At 46.3% G+C, this 25,184-nt stretch overlaps 1 protein-coding gene across 7 annotated transcripts in view; it reads right to left on the reverse strand.

Annotated features, from left to right (window-relative positions):
• Positions 1–25,184, reverse strand: part of NEDD4L (NEDD4 like E3 ubiquitin protein ligase) — a 64,596-nt gene that overhangs the window by 34,122 nt on the left and 5,290 nt on the right. For all 7 annotated transcript variants that reach the window (XM_050329984.1, XM_050329986.1, XM_050329987.1 and 4 more), the window contains exons 2-5: positions 10,121–10,194; positions 2,297–2,378; positions 435–473; positions 7–60 (exon numbers count right to left, since the gene is read on the reverse strand). In XM_050329984.1, the coding sequence (XP_050185941.1) occupies positions 7–60; positions 435–473; positions 2,297–2,378; positions 10,121–10,194 (249 nt within the window). The remainder of the gene's footprint in view (positions 1–6; positions 61–434; positions 474–2,296; positions 2,379–10,120; positions 10,195–25,184) is intronic.

A 25,184-nucleotide genomic window follows, 5' to 3' on the forward strand; every position in this document is an offset into this window, starting at 1 on the left:
ACTCACCAGTCTGTTCTCATCAAACACCTCGAACAGGAGCCGATGGTTGGTTGGGTTCACCTGCAAGAAAAGCCAAATGTCACTGGACAATAACAGTATCTGGGCACTAGTTTAGGCAGTGATTAAACCAAAGCAAACAGGACAGGACTAACAGGTTTTTTCTTTTGTGGAAGCTGCAGCTGCAGGAAAATTCAATCAGTCTTCCTTGGAAAAATACTTTGTGCAACTGACTACCGAAGTTATTGCCCTTGGCATTTGTATAATCTCAGGTTGTGTGTTTGTAAATAACCTCGAGCCAATTCCTGCTGAGCATTCCATCCCTACAGGAACACAACAGCAAGTGCATGGGTTTTTAAGTAAACACATAAACAACAAACTTAAATAAGATTAACTGTGCATGTTCTAGTAATGACTGCAAGTAAAGAGAGACTTACTCTAAAATAAAATTCTTCATTCCACTTGGGGTTCAGCGTCTGTAAAAGAAATAACAGTATTTACATGCTGAAGTTTCTTTAGGTTTGCCAGTTTGCAATCAAACCATGCACGCAAGTGACATTTTTCTAGGGGAAAAAAAGGATAAAAACATGTAATAAAAAAAGATTGAAACAATAGTGTCATCAAATTATCTAGAAATTCTCTACTGAGTAAACCAACCGTGGGAGGATATTTGAGTCAGATGATCTTAAAATAGATGTTAAGTATAAATAGGATTTAATGAGTAAAAGACAAATCACTGAGAACCTATAGAAATATAACCTGGAGACATTTCATTATCAAGAATAATTTAAACACAAATATAAAAAAAAAGTATTTTTTCAACACAAGAGTAACATTAAGGCTACAAAACCAGGAACAGATTTATACTGTGAATGAAACAGAAAAAAAAAAGAACAAAATAAAAGGTTATTTCTTTGGAATAGGTATGATACTCTTCCTAATCTCCCCCCAGCCCAAGGACTTTAATTTTGTTTTAACAAGCTGCCTAAAATGCACAGAATACAACGTGCATGTAGATTGCAATCTGAAGGGAGCTCAAGCATGACATAATAAACTGATAAAAAAAGAGATGAGAACTACAACCAGTAATGTGGGCAAGAATAAAAACAATTGGACAACGTGTCCGATGGTTTTGTGTCCGTGCCAACTCACTCCCTCATGCTCTCCCACAGCAGAGATTCACCAGCAGAGCTGACAGGACAAATTGGCTCTGCAGCCCCCACAGTTCTGCTCCAGCACAGAGGGGGAATCTTGGCTGTTTATCTCACTGCCTGTTACAGATCCAGTGGATTCCTGCCGTGCAGGACACAGGGGTGACTGCACTGCATCCCTCAGAAACTGGGAACACAGGATGTCCTAGCAGAGCAGCAAATACTCCCCGGAGGAAAAGGCCACTGAAAAGGGCAAGTGAATGAAAGAGGGGTAGGGACGGGGCTGGGGGCAGAGAGGAACTTGCAGCTTTCTTTTCCCTGAAGGAGCACAAATGGATTTAGTAAATAATAAATAAAAAATGAGGGGACAAGGAAAACAATGTTACATTTTAAACACTTGTATTCATCAAATGCTACTGGCAACAGAGGGCCCCTGTAATTTAGTGGGTTAACACTGAATTTGAGGACACTGCTGCCCACCAATAACCATTAATCCTGAATGCTGCTTAGCCCCAAACACAGAGCCCAGGGAAATCTGGTGGATGAGGCAGCACAGTCTTTGGTAAATGTCTGGGAACTGGCAGAAATTCCTTCCACCTTCACAGGTAACACCTAATGTCCTGATTTCAGAACAGCATCAGTTTAGTTTGTATTTTCAGCAACAAAATCCTCCCCACTATTCTGTTTTGCAGCAATGATTTCAATGAGCCATCGTTGACATCTTCATAAAAATGACAACTCACCATTTTCCTTTACTTTCCATACAGGTTATGACTTTTTTCCTCTCTGCCAGCAACGCCAGCAAATTTAAAAACAAAAATCCTTCTAAAATCTTAGGGCCCTGATAATGATAAACATCCCCTAGTGAAATTTTTATTTGTGTGGATTGAAATTACAAAAATAAACAAAATTCAATTTTGTTTCTAATTAAAAAGGTAAACACTCCTGGGCTTTTTTCACAGCGTATCTTCTGTCATCTGGCTGTTTGAAATTCACCATATCAGGAAAATATTTTGAAAAAACCCACATTATTTGGTTGCTCTACATGTATGCAACTATTTCAATTAGTGTTGTAATAAGTTATACAATTGTGTTCCAGTGTTCTTAGCATTTCCAAAGCAGTGGAATTAAACAGAGTATACACATACCTTTTTAATGGTTTTTGTCTGCACAAGAGCAAGTTCTCTGTTCTCGTCTGCTACATACAAGGAAAGTTTCACGTACGGGTCACTGCAAAAGAAAACATGAGATTTAATGGCCTATATCTGTCCAGCCAAAGAGAATTTCAGAAGGAATTTGCCATCAAATTGCATGAAGACATGAAAAAAGTAACATGAGAATCAGTAAAATTGAAGAAAATTTGCAGAAGAACAAAATAACAGCACGTGGTGCATTAAAAATCCCTGGAAAACCCATGCCCAAATTGGAATGATAGAGACAAGAAGAGGGGAGGCAATACCAGCTTCCCACTCGCAGTAGTATCTGCAGATGTGTTACAAGAAGCAAATCCCGATGACCCAGGAGATACAATAACAAACAGGACACCTGTGCTGAGAGCAGGAAGAAAAACCAACAGACCAACCAGGTGAGGGGGACCTTCTGAGCAGAGAAAGCAGACAGGATCAGGCTGGAGTTGTACCTGCCAGATATTTCTCCCCTGAAGGTGAGTGACTAAAAGGAGGGGATTAAAATGAATTATTGCTTTCCTGCTCTGCATTTCTTACATCTGGCAATGCCATCACTCAGCAGAAGCCAGTGGGTTTATTCATATGTATTATCAGGCATTCAGGTTTCAAAGTCAGGTTTTGCAAAGAGAAATGAGCCCAGTCCTCATCATACCGGTGATGGAGATGAATGGGAATTGATTTGTGGAACACCTACCATAATGCTCCTCATTACAAAATCAACAATGATTAAAACCAATAAATCTGATCTACCCTGACATGATCGGTTGAAACCTAAAGAGAAAGTCAGTGCCTGCTCAGGTCAGCAGAACCCTGGAGCTGGTAACAGTTCTCTGGAGAATAAACTGGGATCCTAAGAAAATGATGTTAATAAGAAAAGTTATGTTAATCCTAATCACAAGTTAGTGCAAAGAGAGTTTGGCAGAACAACAGCCAACAAAACAATCTGAAGTCTTAAGAAATCCTTTTCCCGACCTTCTGGAATCTCTCAGACATTCAGAATTAGCTACTTGCCATGGTTTCGCCAACTCTCAATATTTGGTATTTTCATAAAGCTCAAGCAATTGTAGATATATAATTATTGTATTTCATTTGAACCTCAGCAGGAAAAGACAAGCTTCCAGCTCTTCTTCTGGAGGACAAAAGCACTGATGACTTAGAAACCCTAAAAAACCCCAACCAAACCCCCCAAAAACCCTCAAAGCATCCTTTTAAAACTACATTACTTCATAGCACTGTGAAACTGGAGCCCATGCATAGAACAAGCTCAAGTTTGTTCACTTGAGTCTGGAATTGCATTGCTTTAAATCCTCGAAACAGCTTTGACAGCAAGTCTCCAAATAGCTTTTGCCAGTGACCTGATGTATTATTTACTTATTTTAGGCTCCCAAAGAAGGGGGAGGAGAGTACAGGCACACGTGAAAGAACAATGAAACTCCTAAGGCCTACGTGGCTCTATTTTTACTGGAAAAGCTGAAACCGCCTCCCCAAGCCCAAAATTTAGTATCGCTGTTATGCAAGTGTGTGCATGCCAGGCTTGTCACACACACGGGCAAACTGCACATGTCAGAGCAGCCTGACTGCTCCAAAGGAAACCAGCCTTGCTCAGGATTGTTTTGCTTCTGTAAGAAAGCCCTTCGTGCTGCCCCTTCCCCAACAAGAGGAAATTCTGTGAACTTGAGAATGTCAGAATCATTTAAACACACTTAGAGACAACTCCGTGCATGTACTTAATAGGGCTTAAAAAGTTCCAAGAATTTAAAAAAAATCCAGTGTTCTGCTTGGTCACTTTCAAAGAGATGTGAGAAACAAAGCCCAAAATATGCATCATTATAGAAGATGAGAATAATAATGAGATACTTCTTAAGAAGTTTTACAGAGAGTAGTGAAAACAATGTCCCAAGGCAGAATCTCTTAGAGCCACTATCTTTTTATCCCACTAGCCATCTCCCCTGGTGACTTTCCCCACTCCTGCACTGGAGGAAGGGAGCAGTACAGTGAGAACACACAGCAAACAACTACAGGGAATGCTCAGAGCGCATCAGCTTTAATTTCAGCATGAGCCTTCTGGGGCTCATCTTCCTGCCTGCACCAAGTGACATCCATTAGGACTTCTTCTCAAAGAGAAGAAGATTTTGACCTTGCTGTCATACAAGTCTCGTGCCCTGTGACTAAAGCAAAGCACCAAGTGACCAACAGCCCAACAATAAAGGAGCATCAGAGTCCGAAAAGAAAACAAAACCTTACCTTAGCCTTCTCTGCAAAGCCAAACTTGCAGTCCATTGTGCCTAAGCATCCCAAAATCTCACCTCTGCATACCAAATCCCAGAGCCATTTACAGGCCTCTCATTTCCCTTCTAGTTTTTTATTTCCCAAAGAAAGGCTCGCACCTCATCTGACTCTACGAGAAATTTAGCACAGCTTTATCCAAAGAGCTGCTAGAGATAATGACTCACATCACAGACAGTTGAGAAGAAGTGCCTGTGGGTGAAAAAGGGAGTTAAAAATTACATCTCAAACTCCACCTCCAGCGTCTCCTCCTTCCTTTAATGCACTGTGGTTCTAATAAAGGGTAAAGACACCAAATCCTTTAGAATTCTTGCCTCTTGGAAATCTCCTAGAATGTAAAGCAAAGCTCTGTTTTCTACACATGTCCTAAAGAAAAAAAGTATCTTATATCTTACCAAGTTCCAAAATGCAGCAGGAGAGGGGAGGGAATAAAAAAGAGGGAAAATTTCACGACACCTGACTACTGGCACTAAGTTTGGGATGGTCCAGTGCAGAGTGCTGAACGTGAGGACAAATGACAGAAAAACACAGCAAAGAAGGAAGATTTAATTATTTACATTGTACATCACTCCCTGTCTGTGCAGTCCTTCCAGGAGCCCTCCCCAAGGTGCCCAGTTCACCCTGCCTGGTGCTGAGGGGTCTGAACTGGGGGGAACTGGCCCCAGGCACCCCCTGCTTCCCTCCAAGTCCCCACAGCACTGCTGGGACACCCACATACCCACAGCCTGAAAACACACCTTGTGGGGATTCTTCAGTATTAGATAGTATTTTAGGCTTGAATGAAGTCACTTGTGCAGCAAATCTATGTTCTGAGCTCCAAGCCACACCAGTACAAATGACACTTTGCATCAGCTCTGACACCTGTCAGACATCATCACGAGCTGACTCCATCAACTGAACTGAGTAAAAAGTGTTCTTCCCCTGCATTTGCCACCCAAAAAGAAGGCAAACTGCTTTCTGCTGGGTTGGAGAACTGAAGTAGCCTAGCAAGAGCTCAGTGCAGGGATGGATGGGCACAGGGCAGCATGTGGGGGCTGCTTCCAAGGCAAAACCAAATCAAGCCGAGAAAATTCTTCCCTCTTTTAGAGATAATAGGAAATTTGCCATGAGTCATCACCCAAGACTAAGTTCTTGGTTCCAAAGACGGAGATTTGTCATCAGAAGCTGCTCGGCGAGATGGATTGAAGCAGAGCTCGTGTGCACAGGGGTCAGTGGCTGCCTGTCAGAGCTCTGCCTGTAACAGAAGGCAGCTGCTTTCAGAGCAGACACGAATTCCTGAAGAGAACAGCTCCAAGAACACTAATCAAACGGGGCTGCGAGGGGGAGTTCAGTTTTGTTCTGCTGTGCTATTACTCACTGCTGCAATGAGGGTTTGATGAGCTGAACCACACGTTTTCCACCTTACCACACTGCTCCTTCTGCCAAAAAAGGCAGCAGGGACCTGAATTTATGACCCCCTAGAACATGGGCACAGGTAGCCAGGTGGATGCTTCTCCTTCTCTCAGATACCATCCTCAGACACAAAACAATAAATTGCATGCCACTAGATTCAGGCTCCTTGATACATTCTTTTTTTTAAAATTATTTAAAAAACAGAGCTCACAAGTTAGGACAGGCTGGGATACATTCATGTCCTGCTTTTTCTGCCCACAATGACTGGGATACACAAAACTTCCTGGATAAACTCATTCTTGACTGAAATCTGCCTCTGGAAATACCAACCCTGCATCAGGGTGTCCACTGAGTGAGCAGCTGGGACAAAAGGCAAAGCCGCAGGAAGAGAGCAGTCTGGGGGCACACAAGGGCCCCTCACAGCACCTTCCCCACCCTCGGGTTTGCTGCTGCCCCAGCTGTCCCCTCCTGGGACATCCGTGCCAGCGCTGCCGGTGCTGGGGCAGCAGCACGGCTCAGCCCCCTGCCCTGGGCTCCTTCCCACCTGCCACAGCTGCCCGTGGCTCCCAGCGCTCGGATTAGTCTCCTGACATGTTTCCACGCCTTATTGTCACTCAAGGGGACACTCTCACTTACACAGATCATCGGTTCCATTGTCATTTCTGTAAAAGAATAAAAAGATTGCTGTGGTGCTTTTAAACGTGCCAAGATTCCATCGTGCTGGACAAGCACTGAACAGAAGGATGGTCCGGGACCCCAAGAGGGGACAAGCCAGGTGTGAGAGGAGGTGCCACAGACCCAGGGTGAACACGAGGCGAGAGCAGACACCCATCAGACATGGACAACCTTTCCACTACAACATATCAGACATTAGGAGGAAAAATTAACACATATAAAAAGAAGAAGCTGCTGATCATTTTAATCCATTCTCCTCAATGATTTTATATGACAGCAAAAGAAGATGAAAGAAATATTTAATACCAAAAGGTTTTTCTTAGAAGATTTTATCTACATGCCCCCTTTTTCTTTTAAAGATACAGGTGAACTCACAGATCACTGCAGGGAAAGCTGAGGGACTGAATATAGGTGCTCCCTTTCAAATACTGAGCAGGATTTATCATTCTTCTATCCGTACAAAGGACAGATTGCTCAATTTCTATTGAGCAATCGTCTGATGACACTTATTTCCCATTGTGACATTACAACCTTCAGGAATTATTACTGAGCCCTCTTACTCAGAAGCAAGACCATATCCTTGAATAACCAGCATTTCTCCTGAAATACATACCCCAGTGCAGCCTGCAGAACATAACACGTGGAGATGGGTAAAACCCTGTGTACTTTAGTGAAGAAGTTGAAAGGCTGATTTCCTCAGAAGCCATCAGAGCGCCGGTTTGCGGTGAAAGCTGCAGAAATTCTCTGGTGCCCTCTGCTGCCAGGCAGCAGCAGCAAGGAAGCCCCCGGCAGGTTGATCCCCCAGGCTCCCCGACCCCCAGGTGACCCTCACTGGTGACTTGCTGGCCCCTGGCTCGCTGCCTCTGGGCTCTCTGACCCTGCAGGACTCACTGACCACCGGCTGACTGGCCCGTGACTCACTGAGCCCCCACTCCCTGCCCCTTCCTATGATTAAAGCCCCTCATGGATACAGACCCACCCTGTGCCCACACCCAGCAGCCCAACACTCCTTTCCCACACCTGTATGAGACAAAATCGACATTAAGGTTTCATAATTAAAAAGGTCAATTAGTCCAGCATATTTCTGCCAAGCAGTCTTTTATCCCTTCCCACCCCGGTTCCCTCTCCTTCACTGGCCATACACTTGGCACAAGTCCTTTCTGGCTGTCCCTTTGAGGGCTTTCCTCAGGTAGAGCCCCGAGTGTTTTCCATGTGGGAAGCTCGTGCCACTCCCAGGACTGCACGTTCCATACTCTGGGGTGGCACAGCGGCTCCTGGAAAACTGCCACCTCTGCCTGTGTGGGGGCCATTCCCTCCTTGCCAGGCAGGCACACACGCCTGTTCTGGATGCAGTGACTGAGCTCACCCCAACACCTGCCCACGGCTGCTCCCAGCACCCTGCAGCTCTCCTAAAGCACGCTAATTCCACAGGGAAAGCACGAGCTGGGAGTGCTCACCGAGCAGTGCAGATGCTGCCTTCGCCTTCCCCAAGTCCAGCTCAGCTTGGATCTCAGGAAGCTCTCAATCCTTCCCCACACTCTGTAACCAGCATGTTCATTTCCACTACCCTGGAGAAACTTCCATTTGAAATCAACTGGAAAAAGGAAAAGCAACAACAGAGGATGAACTCTCTCCTACTTGAGCAGCTGCCATCTGGTCAAGCGGCTCTGGGAACTCGGTCACTGCAGAGCTCTGCCGTGCACAACTCTCCAGCTCTGCGCCACATCCGGGGCCTCTCTGGGCCGGGATGCAGCACAACTGTCCCCTGGCACATGTGCCATTCTGCACTGCTGCAAGCACTGAAGAGGCAGAGTTAGGAGCCAGATTAGTTTTTTAAATGGTTTGATTAATTTATGAAAGCAGTTCCCTTCAAAGGATGTGTGTGTGCTCGACAGAGCAGCCATTGGTACAAGAAGGGGAACAGGCTGTTATCCAGGACTCCACCTCTGCCCTGGGCAGCTGTGCCAGGGCTGGAAATCTTTTTGGGAAAGACATTTTCCCAACATTCAACCTCTGGGACAGCTTGAGGTCGTTCCTCTTGTCCTGTCACTTGTTACCTGGGTAAAGAGCCCGAGCCCCCGCTGGCTGCACCTTCCTGTCAGTGAGTTGTAGAGAACGAGGTGGTTTCCCCTGAGTCTCCTTAGATATCCTTAGTTGCTATCAAAATCATTTCATAAGTCAAAGAGAACCCCCAAAAAAGTAAATTCCAAAGCATTGAGTTTCCTTTACTGTTACAGCCTTCAGAAGAAAACCAGGAGTTTCTGCAGTGCTCTACACTGGTAAGAGACTGCCTTCGAATTTAATCAGGCAAGAAATGGCTTTCAGACTCTGCGAGCCCACAGGCAGTGTTTTATAATGGTAAAGTTGATTAAAAACGGTCAGGACAACCCACTGAGATGCAAAACACAATGTATGCCTTGTAGTTGGTCTTTCACAGTTCCATGGGAACACGGTAACTGTTCTGCCCCAGTTGGAAGCCCTGCACGGCTCCACCACGCAGAGGCACAGGAGCTGCTGGGGCCACCACGCTGCAACTCCAACACGTTTGCAAATGGCTTTAGAACTCACTTTAAAATGTGGAGCCACCTAAAATATTTAGCAGCCACTTCACCTTCTTTCTCCCAAAAAAGACATTGCAAAGATCGTGAATTTGTCCTCAATATTTGATGTAATTTCTGAAAAGAGACAACAATACTTAAGAGCCGCATCAAGAGGACTCGGTCCAAGTATCACTTGGATTTAACTTCATGCATGTTGAAAGTCAAAGATATGTTGCTTATGGTCAGCACCAAAAGCTCTTCTTCAAAACAGCACATTGGGGGAAAGAAAATAAAGAAGTTTTGGCTTGCCATATTCTGCACTCAGCTACCAAAGGAACACTTGTTGCAAATTTCACCCCAAAAATTAAAGTTGATTAAACTTTTAATTGCTGCTTTCATGCAGTTTCAAGCAAGATACGTAAGCTAATGAGCAATTTGTAAGCATCATTAAAGAAATACAGGAAAACCCACAGGGAGGCTCATTTATACATTAAGAAATTAGTCATTTCAATAAAAGCTAAAATTGGACACGACTAATTTCAAACTGATAAAAGCCTTCCAAGGAGATTGGAACATTTGCAGTAAAGCATTTCCTCACGCTTAGGCTTGAGACAGCAGGAATGTCAAGCCTGAATTAACCTCCAAAAAAGAAAATTAATGGCTTCGGCTTCATTTTGGCTTCAGCAGCAGCTTCTCCCCCAGCTGTTACCTGGGTGGTTCTTTGGGCTCACAGAGCTGAGGGAAGGGAGAGGGCCGGGCGTGTGTTTGGCACCAACAGCTGTGCCAACACGCACCCTGGCGCGGGATGCCCGCCTGTTCATGAACAGCCCTGGGGGGCCCTGCCCAGCCTGCCGTGGTTCGAGGCATCAAACAGGCCCTGCACATCACCCACCTGGCTCCAAAGATGTCTTTTTTCGCCAGATCGATGCCAGACACCACCTTCACCCTGAGGACGCGAGACTCCTCCTGCAACGAGAAAGGACACGGTTTAATGTTCCCTGCAGTGCCAACTGGCGATCAACAGTTGGCAAGAGTTAAGAGACAGCAGGAGGCTCTCCCAGGGAGGATGTGGAAAAGGAGAACCTCTGGGAGGTTTATCTGAACCCTGCCATGAGGAGCATTCAACTCCAGTCAGAGCTGTTAAGAGCAGATAACAGTAATAACATCAGAGCAATAATAATGTAACAACAATAGCAATAAAACCAGAAGAGAATTTGCTGAACGGGGTCATTTCCCATCCTAAATGGTACATAGCCCACAAAATTCATTCTGCATTGCTAAAGCTCCTCAAAGACAAGGGAAAAGAGTCATAACTTTATTGTTCTGAGACATGTCTGTGCTGGAAAAAATAAGGATGCAAGCTTAAAAATAAATTCTTAAAGTGATTTTTTTAAACCTGTCTCAGCACCTTGGTGCATGTAGGGAACTCAAAACCACTTGGCAAGTCCTGCAGACCCACATTACCGGAGCATCAGCCCGATGATCAGTTTATCACTTCATTACATGCAGTGCCTGAGGAATATGTTAAAACGTTTGTTTTGGTTTGGGGCTTTTCCCACCCTGTTTGACCAACCAAGAGGCCACCAAAATGGCACCTGGAAAGGCTCCTACAGAAACAGGTTCAGCGGTGCCCGTATCAGTGATACCTTCTCTGCTCTGATAAGCTCCCAGAGCTGCAAGATAGCAGATCCAATTACGGTAACTTGAGACTCCGTTCCTTGAAGCCTGTTCCGAAAATAATGCCACTTTCCCACAGGTTTCCCCCGGTGTGTTTGCTTTAGGCAGCTGAAAGCCAGCCACAGCTTTGGTAGCGGTACCAGTGATTTCTCAGCCTGGGGAAGGTCAGGCGCAGCAAAGCCCTGCCTCTGGAAGGAGGCACGGACAGGGGACTCCCCAGAACACACAACAACAGTCCCATTGAACCTGCCTACAGGGAGAGCTCCATCCTGGCACACATCCTGCCCCAAGAACACAAACAACACCTGACACCGAAATCCTTCCTCAAATCTAGCTTCTGGTATTCTCTCCAGCACCGTGTAACACTGTGCAAGCTTCTACAGAGGTTTTAACACACAAAAGGCAATGAACTTGCAAATTGTGATCAAGAAAATTCATTCATTAAGAGAAGACAGCATAGAAAAAGCCAGGCAGAAACTCAAAACTGTTCTGACCTCACTGAAGTAGCTCTTTCTACACTATCAGTGCTACTCAGATTTCTCTAAAACATCAAAACATTCACTAGAGTGGCATCTTATTCCTGCACTGAGGGCACCTCTGCATATTAACTAAACCAAAAGAAACAAAAGAAAAACACAAACACCCTACCATCTTTAAAAGAAAAAAAAAAAAAAGGCAGGAAGAAGTCCCACTGTTGGAGGATCCCTAACTCAGGTTTTGCAAGATACAAAAGATGATGCTCTGGGTGATCGCCAGGTGAGAAGACCCAGGATCCAAACCCCAACCAATGAAGTGATCCCCAGGCACAATTAGAGAATGGATGTGATCAGGAGTCAGATTTGGAGGGTTAAGGAGAAGCAGGGATCCCATGCATGGGAGATGGATCTGCAGAGAGGCTGAAGGACAGCAAACATTCAGCTGGAGTCCTGACTTACAAGCAAAGCACCAGGAGCAAGCAGAGCAGGTTAACAAGCGGATCAGACACTCAGCTCAGCGGGACTCGGATCAGGGAACAGGCACACACACCACAGGAACAGAGCTCCCTAGGAGGATCCACAGGAGGGAAACAAGGGCCTCCTGCAGCCCCCTGCAGCTGAACCCCCACGGACACCCTTCCTCAGGCATCACGCACAGAGGGGAAGCAGATGAGGGACAGGTCCCTGACCTGAGCCAGCTCTAAAAAAGCACTTGCTTAATTAGCCCGTGTATATCTTAAAAACATGAGAGATGCCACAAACAATGGTGTTCTCTCTGCTGAACAGCTTCAGGTACCACAAGAACTGACATGCTGTTGAGCACAAAGTCAGTGTCAAACTGTCCATCCACACAAATGCAGGAGAGCACAATTTACTGCCACTTAAATATCTCCACTGAAAGACTTCCATCAGTGATCAATCATCTACTGTTCCCAAGAGCATTTTCCCAACACAAACATAGTTCCATTTTCTGGCAAGTCTATCCCCGAGTTCAGCCTCCTGCCCACTGTGGCAGGGCCTGGTTAGCTATTAGTGCTGAGCTCCACCACTAACCATGTCCACGCTGACTTCTGTCCAATTATTAACATGAAGTTTCTGTTTTCTTGCCTCTTCAAAACATGTCAGAGGTTACAGAGTTCTCCTCTTTGCTAAAGGATAACCTTTACACAGGTTGTGTTTTCTCTAGCTGCAATTTGTGGTGCCATTTTAGAGGACTTGGTTGATTTAGGTGGAATCAAGTTTAGGAAGTGGAAGCCAATTATGCAGCAAAACCCAGACTTCACTGGCAGTGAACAAACCCCAATCACCTCAGAAAACAGATGAAGGAACACAGATGCATTTAGAGATTCAAGAGGCTTTTGCAGGAATATTTATCTGTATGATTCACAATTTGTTAAACGAACACCACATTCACTTCTCCAGCTGCTCTGAAAAGCCCAGTCATTTCTAACACCCATTAAAGCACTCACATAAAGAAAACTCATTAAGTCCTGCCCTTGGATTAATAAAACACCCTGGAGCTGGGAAGTTTACAGAAGAGTTATGGCAACAAAAGAGAAAGAACACTGGTGAATCACAGTGCCCCAACCTGCCTTCTTCCCAACCGGCAGGGTGTGATGCTGCCTCTCCAAAGGGTGACCCAGGAGAGGCAGCTCAGCCCACACCAGCTGAACCCAGACAGATGCGCTGTCAAACCAACCTGAACACGGTTTGGAATGCACATCTGTATGTCCCAAATGCACACCAAGACATCCCCAGCCACGCAGCGCGGTGTAAGAAGGAAAGCTGCAGACGTCAGCTTCCAGCAGGACAGACAATCCCGTGACACACGGAGCGTACGCACTACGAGAACCGCCTGAAATACCAATCGATGGGGGTATAAAATTAGAGCTGGGCTCGTTTAAATGAACAGACAAGTGTGAAAGGCACAACGGGTGGATCAATGCGAACCGATATTTGAACAGCTGCCACGCGGACCAGAGCGGATGAAACACTTAACGCGTCTTTGCGAAGGTACACAAACCCACCTGCGGGTCGGAGCGCACGAGATGGACAGGCTCGCTCTCGCTCCCGAGCCGCACCCAGCCCGTGCGGGGACAGCAGCACACGCCGGTGTCACACTGAGTCCCCCAAAAGGGGAGCACTTACCGAGCGCACTTGCCGAGAACCCCCAGCCCCAGCTCCGCCGCCGCGCCCCGGGAAGTGTGGCCGGGGAGGCACAGAAGGTGTCACCCGGACAACGGGGGAAAGGCCGCCCAGCCCGCCTTTCACCTGGAGGGAGCTTCACCTGAGCCGCGGCGGGGGAGGCTTGGCTTGGGTTGGGCGCTTTTTTTCTGCTCTCCGTGTAGAGAGATTTTTGATTCCAACCCACGATAGGCGCCAGCGAGGTAAATTTCCACTGGCTGGGAGGAGAGAAACCAGATCCTGCTGGAATGTTACCTGCACGCAGAGACTCTGCGAATCCAGTTTCATCCGCTGAGCACCTCGTCTCTGGTTTTACTGTTAAGTTTTATTATTGAGTTTGCAAAACATAACATACTAAAAGAGACAACAGATCTTTAACTCAGTGTTCTGGTGGCAAAACACATTGGAATGGAAAAGACAACAAACCTTTAATCCAATGTTTTAACTGTGGTGCTTCTGGTTTGCTGAATGAAAACTCACACACAGAGCCTGGTGTGCTGGACATGGTCACCCAAACACTGCTCTTAACTCTCCCCATTACTGCGGGAAATAACCAGGATCTGCAGTTCCAAAGCCAAATCGAGTGTTTGTCATCTACGTAACAGAAGGGTCAGAGTGTTGGCTATAGCAAGCCTAACCACACCAGGCTGTTCCTGAATCTCCCAGCAATTGAAACCAAGTTAAGAGTCGGGCTGATTCTTACTTTCATCGCTGGTGGATTAAACCAAAGCACACATAGCCAAGTGAAAAAAAAGTGCTCTAGGAAGCTATTCCACATCAACATTCTGCACAGAGTATTCCCCAATCAGATTATCCTGTTCTGGCAGGGATGGGGTGTCAGCCCAAGAGGCAGAACCCAAGCAGGGTGCCCTGTCCCTTGGCGTGCTGCCCTCACCCCCAGGTGACAGCAGCCAAGAGGACCTCAAGTGAAGAGCACAACCTCTGAGGACATCACAGTGACTTTCTGAAGGCCACAGTAACAGAATGTGATAAGATTCTGCATAACTCTTGCAATATCTTGCTAATCTCGAAATTGTCTGTGGCAATTTTGCCAACAGTGTTTGATACAATCTCAGTTCTGCAATGCAAACAAAGCCATGCACCGGGGCTATGACCCACATCTCCACTCTCCTCTGCGAGTTCAGCACAGGAATACAAACTTAAAGGTCAGTTGGTTACAACCACCTACTCACCTGGCCCAGACAGGGAAATTAAAATCTCCTTTCAGACAGCCTCACCACAAGCAGCCTGGGAACCCAGCTCAGATCCTCAGCCCTGCAAGTGTTGATCATGTTCCTGCTCTGAGTGTAAACCAAACTGCACCTTTGCTTACCCGCAGGGCTCTCGACCCTCACTGCAGGATACAACATGTTTGTAAAAACCCCATTATTTTCTCTAAGGGAGCTCTCAGAATCAGAACAACTAAACCCAGAAGCTTTTGGAGGAAAGAATGCCGTGCAGTTTGGATCAGAAAGACCCAAAGGAGCACATAAAACTGGAGAGAACAAGTTAAAACACAGACATTAGGAGTAGCAGATGGAGAGCAAAGGTACCTGAGCATCATCAACAGCATTAGGGGCCAGGACCCTGAATTCCCAGTCCACCACTGAAAGCACATTATTAAGAAACAGGCTCAAATCACAGTATTGACCTCACGAAAATCTGCTTACAAGGAATTTATACCGTGTGTTTAAAAAAAGTGCTCCCAGGGAATTGTGATCTATTTTTATAAAAATCCACTGAACTCCACACAGCCAGCCAGACTTGAGCAATTTTAGCAAGCATGTTCAACTAGGTCACCTGTGAGCTTCAGAAATACCTAAGAGAATGCAAAGGAACCTTAAATTACTGGACTTGCTGCACTGCACAAGGCTTTACTCCCCTTAGTTAAGTTTTAGACCTATTTCTCTCACTCATTAAAGAATTCATCTAAGCAACACGTTGTTTTCTGCACAACCTCCCTCGCTGAGCTCTCCATTGTCTCGTGCAGGAATCACAGAACCATTACAGTTTGTGAGACCTCCAAGGTCATCAAGCCCAACCTTCCCCCCATACCACAGTGCCCACTAACCCCTAAGGACAGAAGGGTACACTGGCTGAATCATCTGCATATGCCATGAATTTACAGTCTAGGAAACTCTACTTACAAAGGAAAGCTTGATCTGCTTTTCTCTGAAGAAGCCAAGAAAAGCTTTTAATCTTTGACAGGAGCTGAGAAAAGGGAAAGCACTGATACATGTTGCTATTAAAAACCTGAAAAAACATTTGACTGTGACTTACTGGTGCATTTGCAGCAGTCTGTGACCTGAGAGTGACTCTCCTACATGGATTTAGTTTGAAAAGTTACAAACAAAACCCACCAAACCACCCCCAAAATCACACCCAACCTTGATCTTGCTCCAGAAACCAACACTAAGGCCATCTGCATCCAAACTGAAAATTTACTGCAAGTTTCAACAGAAAATTCCTCAAGAAAAATCTGACAGTAACTTCTCTCTTCCCTTAGGGGACACAGAAACTCAGCTGATTCATTAAAACCTCAAGTTTTTTATTTAAACAAATATCTCACTTTATGACATGCAAAAATTGCCCTTCAAGCACAAAGTACCACAAACCAAAGGGATGCTGATCCTCCCTGTAGGATGATGACAGGACACTGGCCCTGCCACTGGTAAAAGAACAATTTCAGATCCTCATTATCCTCAGGTCAGGGCCTGCACAAATCCATTACTTTCCAGCAGTACTTCAAAACTTATTAGGCAAGAGAAAGCCACAAAAATCCATGTCCCCAGTGGATGTCTGACAATTCTGCCCAGTAATGAAGAAGGGTCTGAATTCCCAGTTAGCAGCCTGAAGGAAGGACTCATGGAAGGACCTGACAGAAGGACTCGCTTTCAAAGCAGCTGCTCTAGCACAACAATCAGGATTTTACCTTTCACTGACCAACCTCTGATACACTTATATTTTAATTATTAAAAAGAAAACACCCTAATCATCTTGAACTGGCGGGTTTTGATATAATAAACAATAACATAAATAATAAATAATAACATATAAATAAATAATAACCTTCAAACTTTTAAAAAGTGAAAAATTATGACTTACACTTAATAGAATTCTCTTCATTTTTCCCATGTGAAATGGCACACAAATCCAGGTCTAACACTGTATTTCAGACTACCAGTTCCCATAAGAAGCCACTGCTTTATCCAAAAGCCCTCATGAGTAAGCAGTAGACATGACCTCAAAGAAGTTCCCAGAAGGGATGAGGTTGGTGAACCTCTGGAGGATTCTATCCCCTCTATCTCAAAGTTTGCTGACAGACAGCAAATTAGACTGGGGCACAAAGGGGAAGGCAGTGTTTGCAAATTTAAATCACATTAATACCACAAATGCCAAGTTTGAGATGACTTGGAAGCAGATAAAAAGAATTCCCAGAAAAACAGCTCCGACACAATGGTGGCTGGGAAGCAGGCAGGTGGAAGAACACGAAGCTCAGGTTTCCCTCGCAGGCAGTGATGTGCACAGCTCCAGCAGAGCCAGGCAGCCTGCTGGGCTCAGGACAATGTGCATTTGTTGCTCTGCCTGCTGCTGGGAGTGCCCACCCGTACCTGGGCTCTGCCATCCTCCCGCCTGGCAAAAGCTTTGGCATCCCCCACAATGGCACCGGGTCCAAAGCAATTTCCAGGAACTCCAGTGAATGCTCACAACATCATCACCACACATACATCACTGTGTTTATGTCCAGGGAAAAACAAGGAATCTTAGCTGATTCTTCTGCCACTGGCTATTATTCATTGGAATGACTGTCTTGGGATACAGCACAACAGCAGCAAGTCCTGCTGCATCTCCAGGCTATGTTAAAGAAGGTCAGAGAGCAGATGCTATCCACCCTCTGCTCTGCCCTGACCCCCAGCCATCAGGGCCCCAAATTAACCAGAGCGAGTGTGATTTCCCTTCCCATCTGCAGGCACACGTTCCCCATCAGTCTGAGGGCAGTGACAAGGTGGGCAGTGCTGTTCAGCAGAATAAAACATGAACTCACCTACATTCCTGAAAGGCCACACAACTCTGATATACCCAAAGCACACACCACAACCCCCAAATTCAGCAGCAGTGTTACTTTGGTTAATGAGAGGGACAGGCTCGGAGTGACCTGGCCTACTGGAAGGTGTCTGGTGCCAAACAGGGCAGGTTGAGCTGTATTCACTCCAGTAGCCCAATTAGGTGCCAACGGATCACACAAGCATGTTTATGTAACCACAATCTATATTCTTGTTAGATATTTAATGATTCCAGACCATAAACAGTCAGTGGCTGCACTGTTTAATGACAGAACACCCATTCAATAAAACTGTAATCCAGCAATAAACTGTGATTGGAGGCTCATTTCTAACCCAGATAACTCTAGGCATCAATTCCACAGCACACACCCACAGTCCCGACCTGCACCGGCGGCAGTTCCACCTGCAGAGCTGAGGAGGGACCGGACCAGGAGCTGCTTAAACAGGCTTTGCTGGAAAACCCTTGATAGCAGGAAAACAAAAGAACACACCAGTGAGACTCTTAAAACCTGAGATAGCTCTGAAAGGAGAGCTGCTTTGCTCTCAGAAAGACACAAGGTTGGTACCTGGGTGAAGGACACAGCCCTGTGCACGCCCAGCTGGGCTGGGACATGCCACGGGGAAAGAGGGAAGAGCTGCTTACACTGCAATTACTTCAGGATATCAGAACCCACGTGTCACCTCTCAACAACCAGAGTGTCTGATGTGAGCCACTGCTCTCCTTACTGCTGTGCAGAGACTGGGAAAAATGGATTTAGTCCTGTCAGAGGCTGCCTCGGTGGACAAGGGGAACAGGGGGCAGAAGCAGGAGGAAAGGCTGAGGGAGCTGGGAGGGCTCAGCCTGGAGATGGCATTAACTCCTAATTCCCATGGATCACAGCCTGACCACTGCAGGAAATTCAGCCTGTACTTTTCACACTTCTCCTGCAGTAACTTCAGCTCAAAGCAGAAGTCGGGAATGTCAGTTTTCACAGAGAGACTTCATTTTCTGACACAGTTTGTTTTGTTGCATGAGTCATCCTATTATCCAACCAGAAATTAAAGTAGGTCTTCCAGTTCTGGGCTGCAGTTAATAATTAATGTTACTGTATGAGTTTCCAGCCTCCCCTGGTGAAGAAATTCTTCTAAACACATTAACATTTCAGTGAGTGGTGCTGTCAGTCATGCCAGCATTCACTCCTTTGGCCTCTCTTCTCCATCTTGATCAAGTGTCCTTTTAAAAAAGAATATCAAGTCATATCCTCTAGCAGTACCTCTTCTCCCTTCAGGCTCTGCTCCCCAAGGATTTTTACTCTGGGGGAAGGATCCCACAGTTTCCTTCTTCACTGACATACAGGGATAAGTTATTAACAGCCAAAGATGTGGACAGAATTGAAGGTGGTTTGAAAAACAGGTGCAGTAAAAAAACCAAACACAACCTCAAAAGAACATACCCAATGCAGGAAACTGAGTGATTCAGCTGCAGAAATTCTCTTCTATGCATACATGCATTCAAGGTGCTTTTCAGGAGGAAGAAAAGCAGCTACTATTTTGATTTAAAGGTTTGTTTTTTCCTTTAGTGGAATATGCTCATCTTTACACACTCTAAAAGAAGAGACCCATATAAAGGAAAGAAAAACAAACACAGTGATACTGAGCATTGTTTTGCTTATCTCAGTAATTTCTGCACACAGAGTGAGGGTGGAAGTCTTGGTGTGGCTGGGGTGTTGTTTGCATTGTTTTTGTTTTGTGTTTCAGTTGTATCACTTGCTTAATGGAAATTCCTTAAGAATTTGTCAATAAATGGATTGTTGCTGGACCAAGCTCAGAGGTTAGCTCAGTCACTTGTTCCCAGAATGGTACTTGACACTGACTAGACTAAGAAACACTCATTAAAATATTCACCACTCATTATCCAAAACAAAGGCCGGACTTTATGTCCTGCCAGGCATTCTGGACGCAAACTGGGGCTCAACGCCCCGAACAAAAGCCACATTCAAAACCCGTGTCTCGCAGAAGCGCTGCAATAGGGTCAGTCATTCAGCACCCCAGAGCAGGACCTTGTCCTGGAGAAGCACAGATGTGTGTTCCTCCAAGAGGCAGAAAAGGCAGGGAGCAGAGGGCACAGCCATGCCAAGCTCTTCAGCCAAGTGCCAGGCTGTGCAGCAGCTTCTGCAGCAGCCAGCTGTGTAATCACTGCTCCTAACCTGCTTCTTCCTGACCCTGACAGAGCATGAGGCACTCGCACACAAGGACTTTTACTTTCAGAGAGCTCAGTCAACACCACCGAGAAGGAAGGACAGGCATTTTTTTCCAAGACCACAAATGCACAGTACAGTGACTGAAGTACAGCGCTGCAAAGCTCTCGGGGTAACACAAATGAACAGGAGTCAGGTTTAAACGACGTCATGTCCCCTTCCAGAAATAACAAAATGATCTACAGAAAAAGTCCAATTTTGCTTCTAAATAGTGACTGTGGCTGCACAAAGTAAAGGGAGAAAACCAGCTCGGAGCTGCAGAGCCCTCCTAACTCCAGCAGCACAGAACTGTCTCCTCTAACAGGCTCCCACTGGGAACAGCTTGGAGTCCACAACTCACAGCCTCCACATCCCATGGGAGGGAATGTAACCACAAACCACCGAGGGATGGGACACATCTAAACCAAAGAGAGGTCCCAGCACACCTTGTTGCCAAAGATGTAGGGTAGCAATGAGAAAGAAATGAGCAGAAATTACTGCTCCTTTAACCTTTTGCAACAATTTTGTCTTGTTTCGCTTTGGTCTCCTCAGAGGCAGAGGAGCAGCAGCGTTTCAGCTCAGTCACCTCCCAGCTAGCCCAGTCCATCCCAGCAGCAGCACGGCCAGAGCTCCCACTAAACTGTAAGACAGCTGGAATAAACATAAGAATCTCACAATTAGCCCTTCCCAAGTCATTGCTTAAGTGCAAAAGGGTAATTTTTATTTAATAATAAGAGTGCTGGCTGGCCCAGGAAATACTTTCACTGGCACACATAGCCCACTATGCAATTTGGTACCATCTTCTGATGGGAATATTTAATATTTCTGCATCCATCAGCAGCAAAGTGCTATCTCCTCCCACCACACTCAGCTCTCAAACTGTGATCCAGCCATTTTCTCTCCTCATCCAGCCTTCCCTAAAACCTACAAGTGAGATCAGAAAATTGTAAAAAATACTAAATCACTGTACCCCCCGTCCCATGCTGTCATGTACCTCCTGCCTCTAATGCACCTTTCAGGTACTGAAAGCATTTATGGAATACCAGGCAGGGGGGGAATCTCTCCATGAAAAAGCTTCTCTGAGGTGATCACACAGCGCAGGTTGTTCTCTGCCTCAATTACCAACAACCCTGTCTTTCCATCTGACTGGAAGCCTCTTGATGGTTCAAAAAAAAAAGATCTCTTCAGTGCCAGTGAAACAGCAAGGATGTTCCAGTCTGAGCTGCATCAGACCACGGACTGACACGACATTAATGGCCACTTTGGCAGTGGAAAAGGGCTTAAACCTCTCCTGTAAAGTGCCACGAGTACTGCCTTTATCTAAGAAGAAAGAGCCAGCACAGATTGCAACCAAAGATGAAATCCAAAGGTCAAGGACTGTCCCCATCCCTGGGCACAAGCCCCTCAGAGGAAAGACTGCCCTGCTGGCCCTTCAGCCTCTGCTCAGCACTCCACTTTAACCCTGAGCTCAGTGATGCAGGTGAGAGGAACACAAGAGGCAGCAGAACTGAGACCACCACACGCACTGGCAGGAACAGAGTGTCTCAGAGGGAAAAGCTGTTGCTAGGCAAACCCACGGCCAGGTGAAGCGCAGAGCAAGAGGAATTCAGGAAGCCCAGATAAGAGCTGCGGACAGCTCTTCCCACACAGAGGTCCTGGATTTTCAGAGAGATCACATTCACCGGGAACATAAACACACACAATGCACATTGCTCCCCGTGGGCTCTTCCCCACACCACCTGTCCACAGCAAAGGCCACGGCTGTGGCTGCAGAAGGACACTCTGCGAGGCCAGGAGCCGGCTCTGCCCCTGGGTCAGACACCTGGCAGCACTGGGTGACAGCCCCAGGTCCACCAGTCCCGGTGTGCAAATGCAGGTGGGATCAGCTGCAGCGCTGCCTCACCTTGCGATAAACATCAGGGTGCCGAGCCCCAGAACACCGAAACCAGCCGGTTTCCACAGCAACGCCAGCAATGACACACAGAGCTTCTGTAGTGCATTCCTGCCTTATCAAACACTATGGCATGTGTGCTGCAGCCTGCAGTGACAGCGGGCTGAGGGTCCATCCCTGTGTGCTGCAGCCTGCACATGGCACAGGTACCTGCACTGAATTACAGCTGATCATTTCACTCCAGTGGGAGATGACGAAACACAAATGCGGTTACAAGCAGTTCAGAACTGAACTGACCAGATTTCAAATAAAATCAAGCTCCATGACAGCAGCACAAGGGATTAAAGGTAAATTTTCATGGTGTCAGCAGGCTGAGGGAACCACACAGGGTTTTGCTAAATCAATTCAAGTAGTGTCAGAGACTTTTCTTTTATAACAATGTCAATCAAAACAGAGACTGAAGTTGTGACTGAAATGCTTTAAGATATGCACCAGTTCCAACCCAAATTTTGGACAACATTCTAAGGGAAAAAGTGACACAGGTAGGCACATAATATCAGAAGGTGTCCACAAGACTAGAGAACACATTAGCTACAAACTTTACCATCTTACCTCTGCAGACTTTGAGGCCACTCATTAACAGTTGTGAAGGGTCCAAGGTTTCAACAGCTTCCAGATCCTGCATTAGGAGCACGCCAGGCACATGGTGACAAATGACCTCGCAGGTAATCCACACCCACCCTGTACCCACTTAGTGCAGTCTGCTTTACAATGTTTAGGTTTCAAACTACAATGGAAAGGTGAAGCAACGTCTTTTGTAATTTCTCATTGACTAAAAAGTTAAATACTTTTGTTGATTTATGTCATCAAAATTGATGACAGTTTATGTAAGTTAGTCCATGGTGTGAAGGAGACCTGACACGCTGTCTCTCATGGGAGGAGTTGGATAAACAGAGGAGAAGGATGGCAAGCAGAGTACACCACCAAGAGGAAAAAAAATCCATCTGCTCTACTCCCTTCAGCATACCCCAAAAAACCTCTTCCTTGCTGTTTGTTTACCTCCCAGATCACTTCTCTCTTGGAAGATAAAACACTTCATCCTCTGAAGAACTGAAGCACAGCCATGACCTGCACCACACGCGGACAGCGGGCACGGCTTCTGGAGCAGCGTGCTCCGGACCCACGGCCAGTCCCACCAGGGGAGGCCAGGAGCGGATCTTTCCCACCACACCATTCCCAAACAGATGGTCCGTGAGGGAGTTATCCCAGGACACCTTCTCCTGTGCATTCCTCTTTGCTCCCGTCCCTCCAAAATCCCACCATGAACGCACTGTGATCATCTACGTAAAGACACTTAAGGAGAGTCAGACTTTGAACTGCTTTCAGTGAAACCCAGGGCAGATAACAGGAACACACTTCCACCCTCCAGCCAGGATTATTCCACCCTAGGAGCTGCCAAAGGAGAGGATGGCACGGCTATGCGCTGTTCCAAACTGTTCTGCTCATCTCCAGCAGATAAACTACACGAAAACAGGGAAGTCTGCCTTGAGCTGGCAGGACACCAACACAGTCACACTCATCTGTGCACTCAGGTACAAAAATAAGGTGCTGTGGCTTAATGGCAAAGCCCAACTCATTCCTCATATCTGCCAGTGTTCCCAGAACTGCAGATATTTCATTTCATTACAGGCAAGCTTCCTAAATCCTAGAAATCACGATTCTGACAAACACCTACAGCCTGCCAGTGCACAGAGCTACAGTCAAATGGAGGGAGGAAAAAAGGAACAATTACAAATACACCAAGTCTGTTGCCCAGCTGATACGTCACCTGGCAGACAGATATTCCATAATACAGCCCAAAAATCAGGTTTCCAGATTTGTTTTGTTGGGGTTTTGGTTTTTTTTTTTTTGGTAGGTTGGCTTGTTTTTAACTATTTTAATTGCAATTATAGCTTCCAGGCCTTTGCAGTTTAACCACATCTCTTATTTTAAAATTAATTACTAGTTAATGGCTGCCTTTATTCTGCAGAAAACAATCCCTTTCCTAAGGATTTATTTTTGCTTCCTTCTGGGAGAGGAAAAGGCAGGGAACAGAGGAAGGGAGTGCTCCAGTCCTGGGATTTGGGCAGTTTAAGAACTCCATGCCGGACAATGTAGGCGTGCCAGCAGGTTAAATACTTCTGAAAGCCACAGTTGCAGGTAAACCCTGGCAGGTGTTGGCACTGACCTGGCAGCAGCTCCAGTCCCCAGCCAGCAGTAAAACCACATTCCTTCCTCGCAGCGCTAGAGGTAGGAGTCACCCAGCCCGCACCCCATTCCTACCCAGCCTACCCAAAATAAGAGTGTGCACAAGATTGCACTGCACTTCTTCCCACAAGGGACAGAGCTGCCCAGCAGCTACAGTAAAACCCTGCTACAGCAAAACCATAATTCAACACAATGGAACAATTTAAGAGGAAGCAGCAACGAAAACAAAGGAGGAGAAATTTATGGAAGTTAAGGAGATTTCTCTGTTCACCAACACCAAAATTTAACTATAATTAAATCAAGCTACTCCTGCACACTGCTATCACATCTACAACTTTCAACTGACTGAAGCTGTTAGATAATCCAGCCCCCACTGCTATTACAAGGCCCAGAGGTTTCCAGCTCGCTCAGAAAAGTCCCAGTTTATATGCCACAGAGTTTAATTAAGCAAGAGGTCTTGGCCCCATCCAATTCTCTGGGACTGAGAGGTTGCCAATTTGGCCTGATCCAGCTGAAATCTGCGAGCTGCCCACAGGCTGCATCCACAGCGCCACCTCCGACGTGGCCTGTGGCTCCTGCAGCACCTGCAGACAGCCCACCTTGCAGCAGGACCTGTGTTTGGCTTAGCAAGAGTAAACACTGCATCCCACGGAACCTTTCACTGGCTGGAGACACAGTGCCAACCTAGAAGCTGCAGGGGGATGCTCTTCCTTCCCACAACACTCTGAGGTCTGACACCAATCCCTTCTGGCAGGGAGGCTCATTGGGCTTCTATTGCCTGGTTCTATTTTCAAAACAAACCCCACAAACCCCCAGCAGAGATCTGTTTACCGCAGCTCCCAGAGCAAGCGGTGCCCCCAGGGTCAGGACCCTGCCCATCAACACACGTGGGGCTCACAGTCCATGTTTGCTTCCCACGAAAATGGCCTCTGTGCAGGAGCAGAGCAGAACCTTGAGTTCCCATTTACCATTACACAGTGCCCTCCAACGGCCAGCCCTTCTCACGGAACCCAAGGAATGCTTGTCCCCCCTTCCCAAAGGCAGCACTGGAAGCACAGGCTGCACTACCTGCACACCACCCTCACAGCACAGGACAACAGCCGGGGGACACAGAGGCATCTCTGAGTGGGGGTGTGTGTAAAACTAACCCTTCTTCACTCCCTCAGACACACATTTTAATACAAACCATCTTAAGTGTCTT

This window comes from Myiozetetes cayanensis, unplaced genomic scaffold (assembly GCF_022539395.1).
Source record: "Myiozetetes cayanensis isolate MyiCay16 unplaced genomic scaffold, myiCay2020 scf4, whole genome shotgun sequence".
Taxonomy (NCBI): Eukaryota; Metazoa; Chordata; class Aves; order Passeriformes; family Tyrannidae; genus Myiozetetes; species Myiozetetes cayanensis.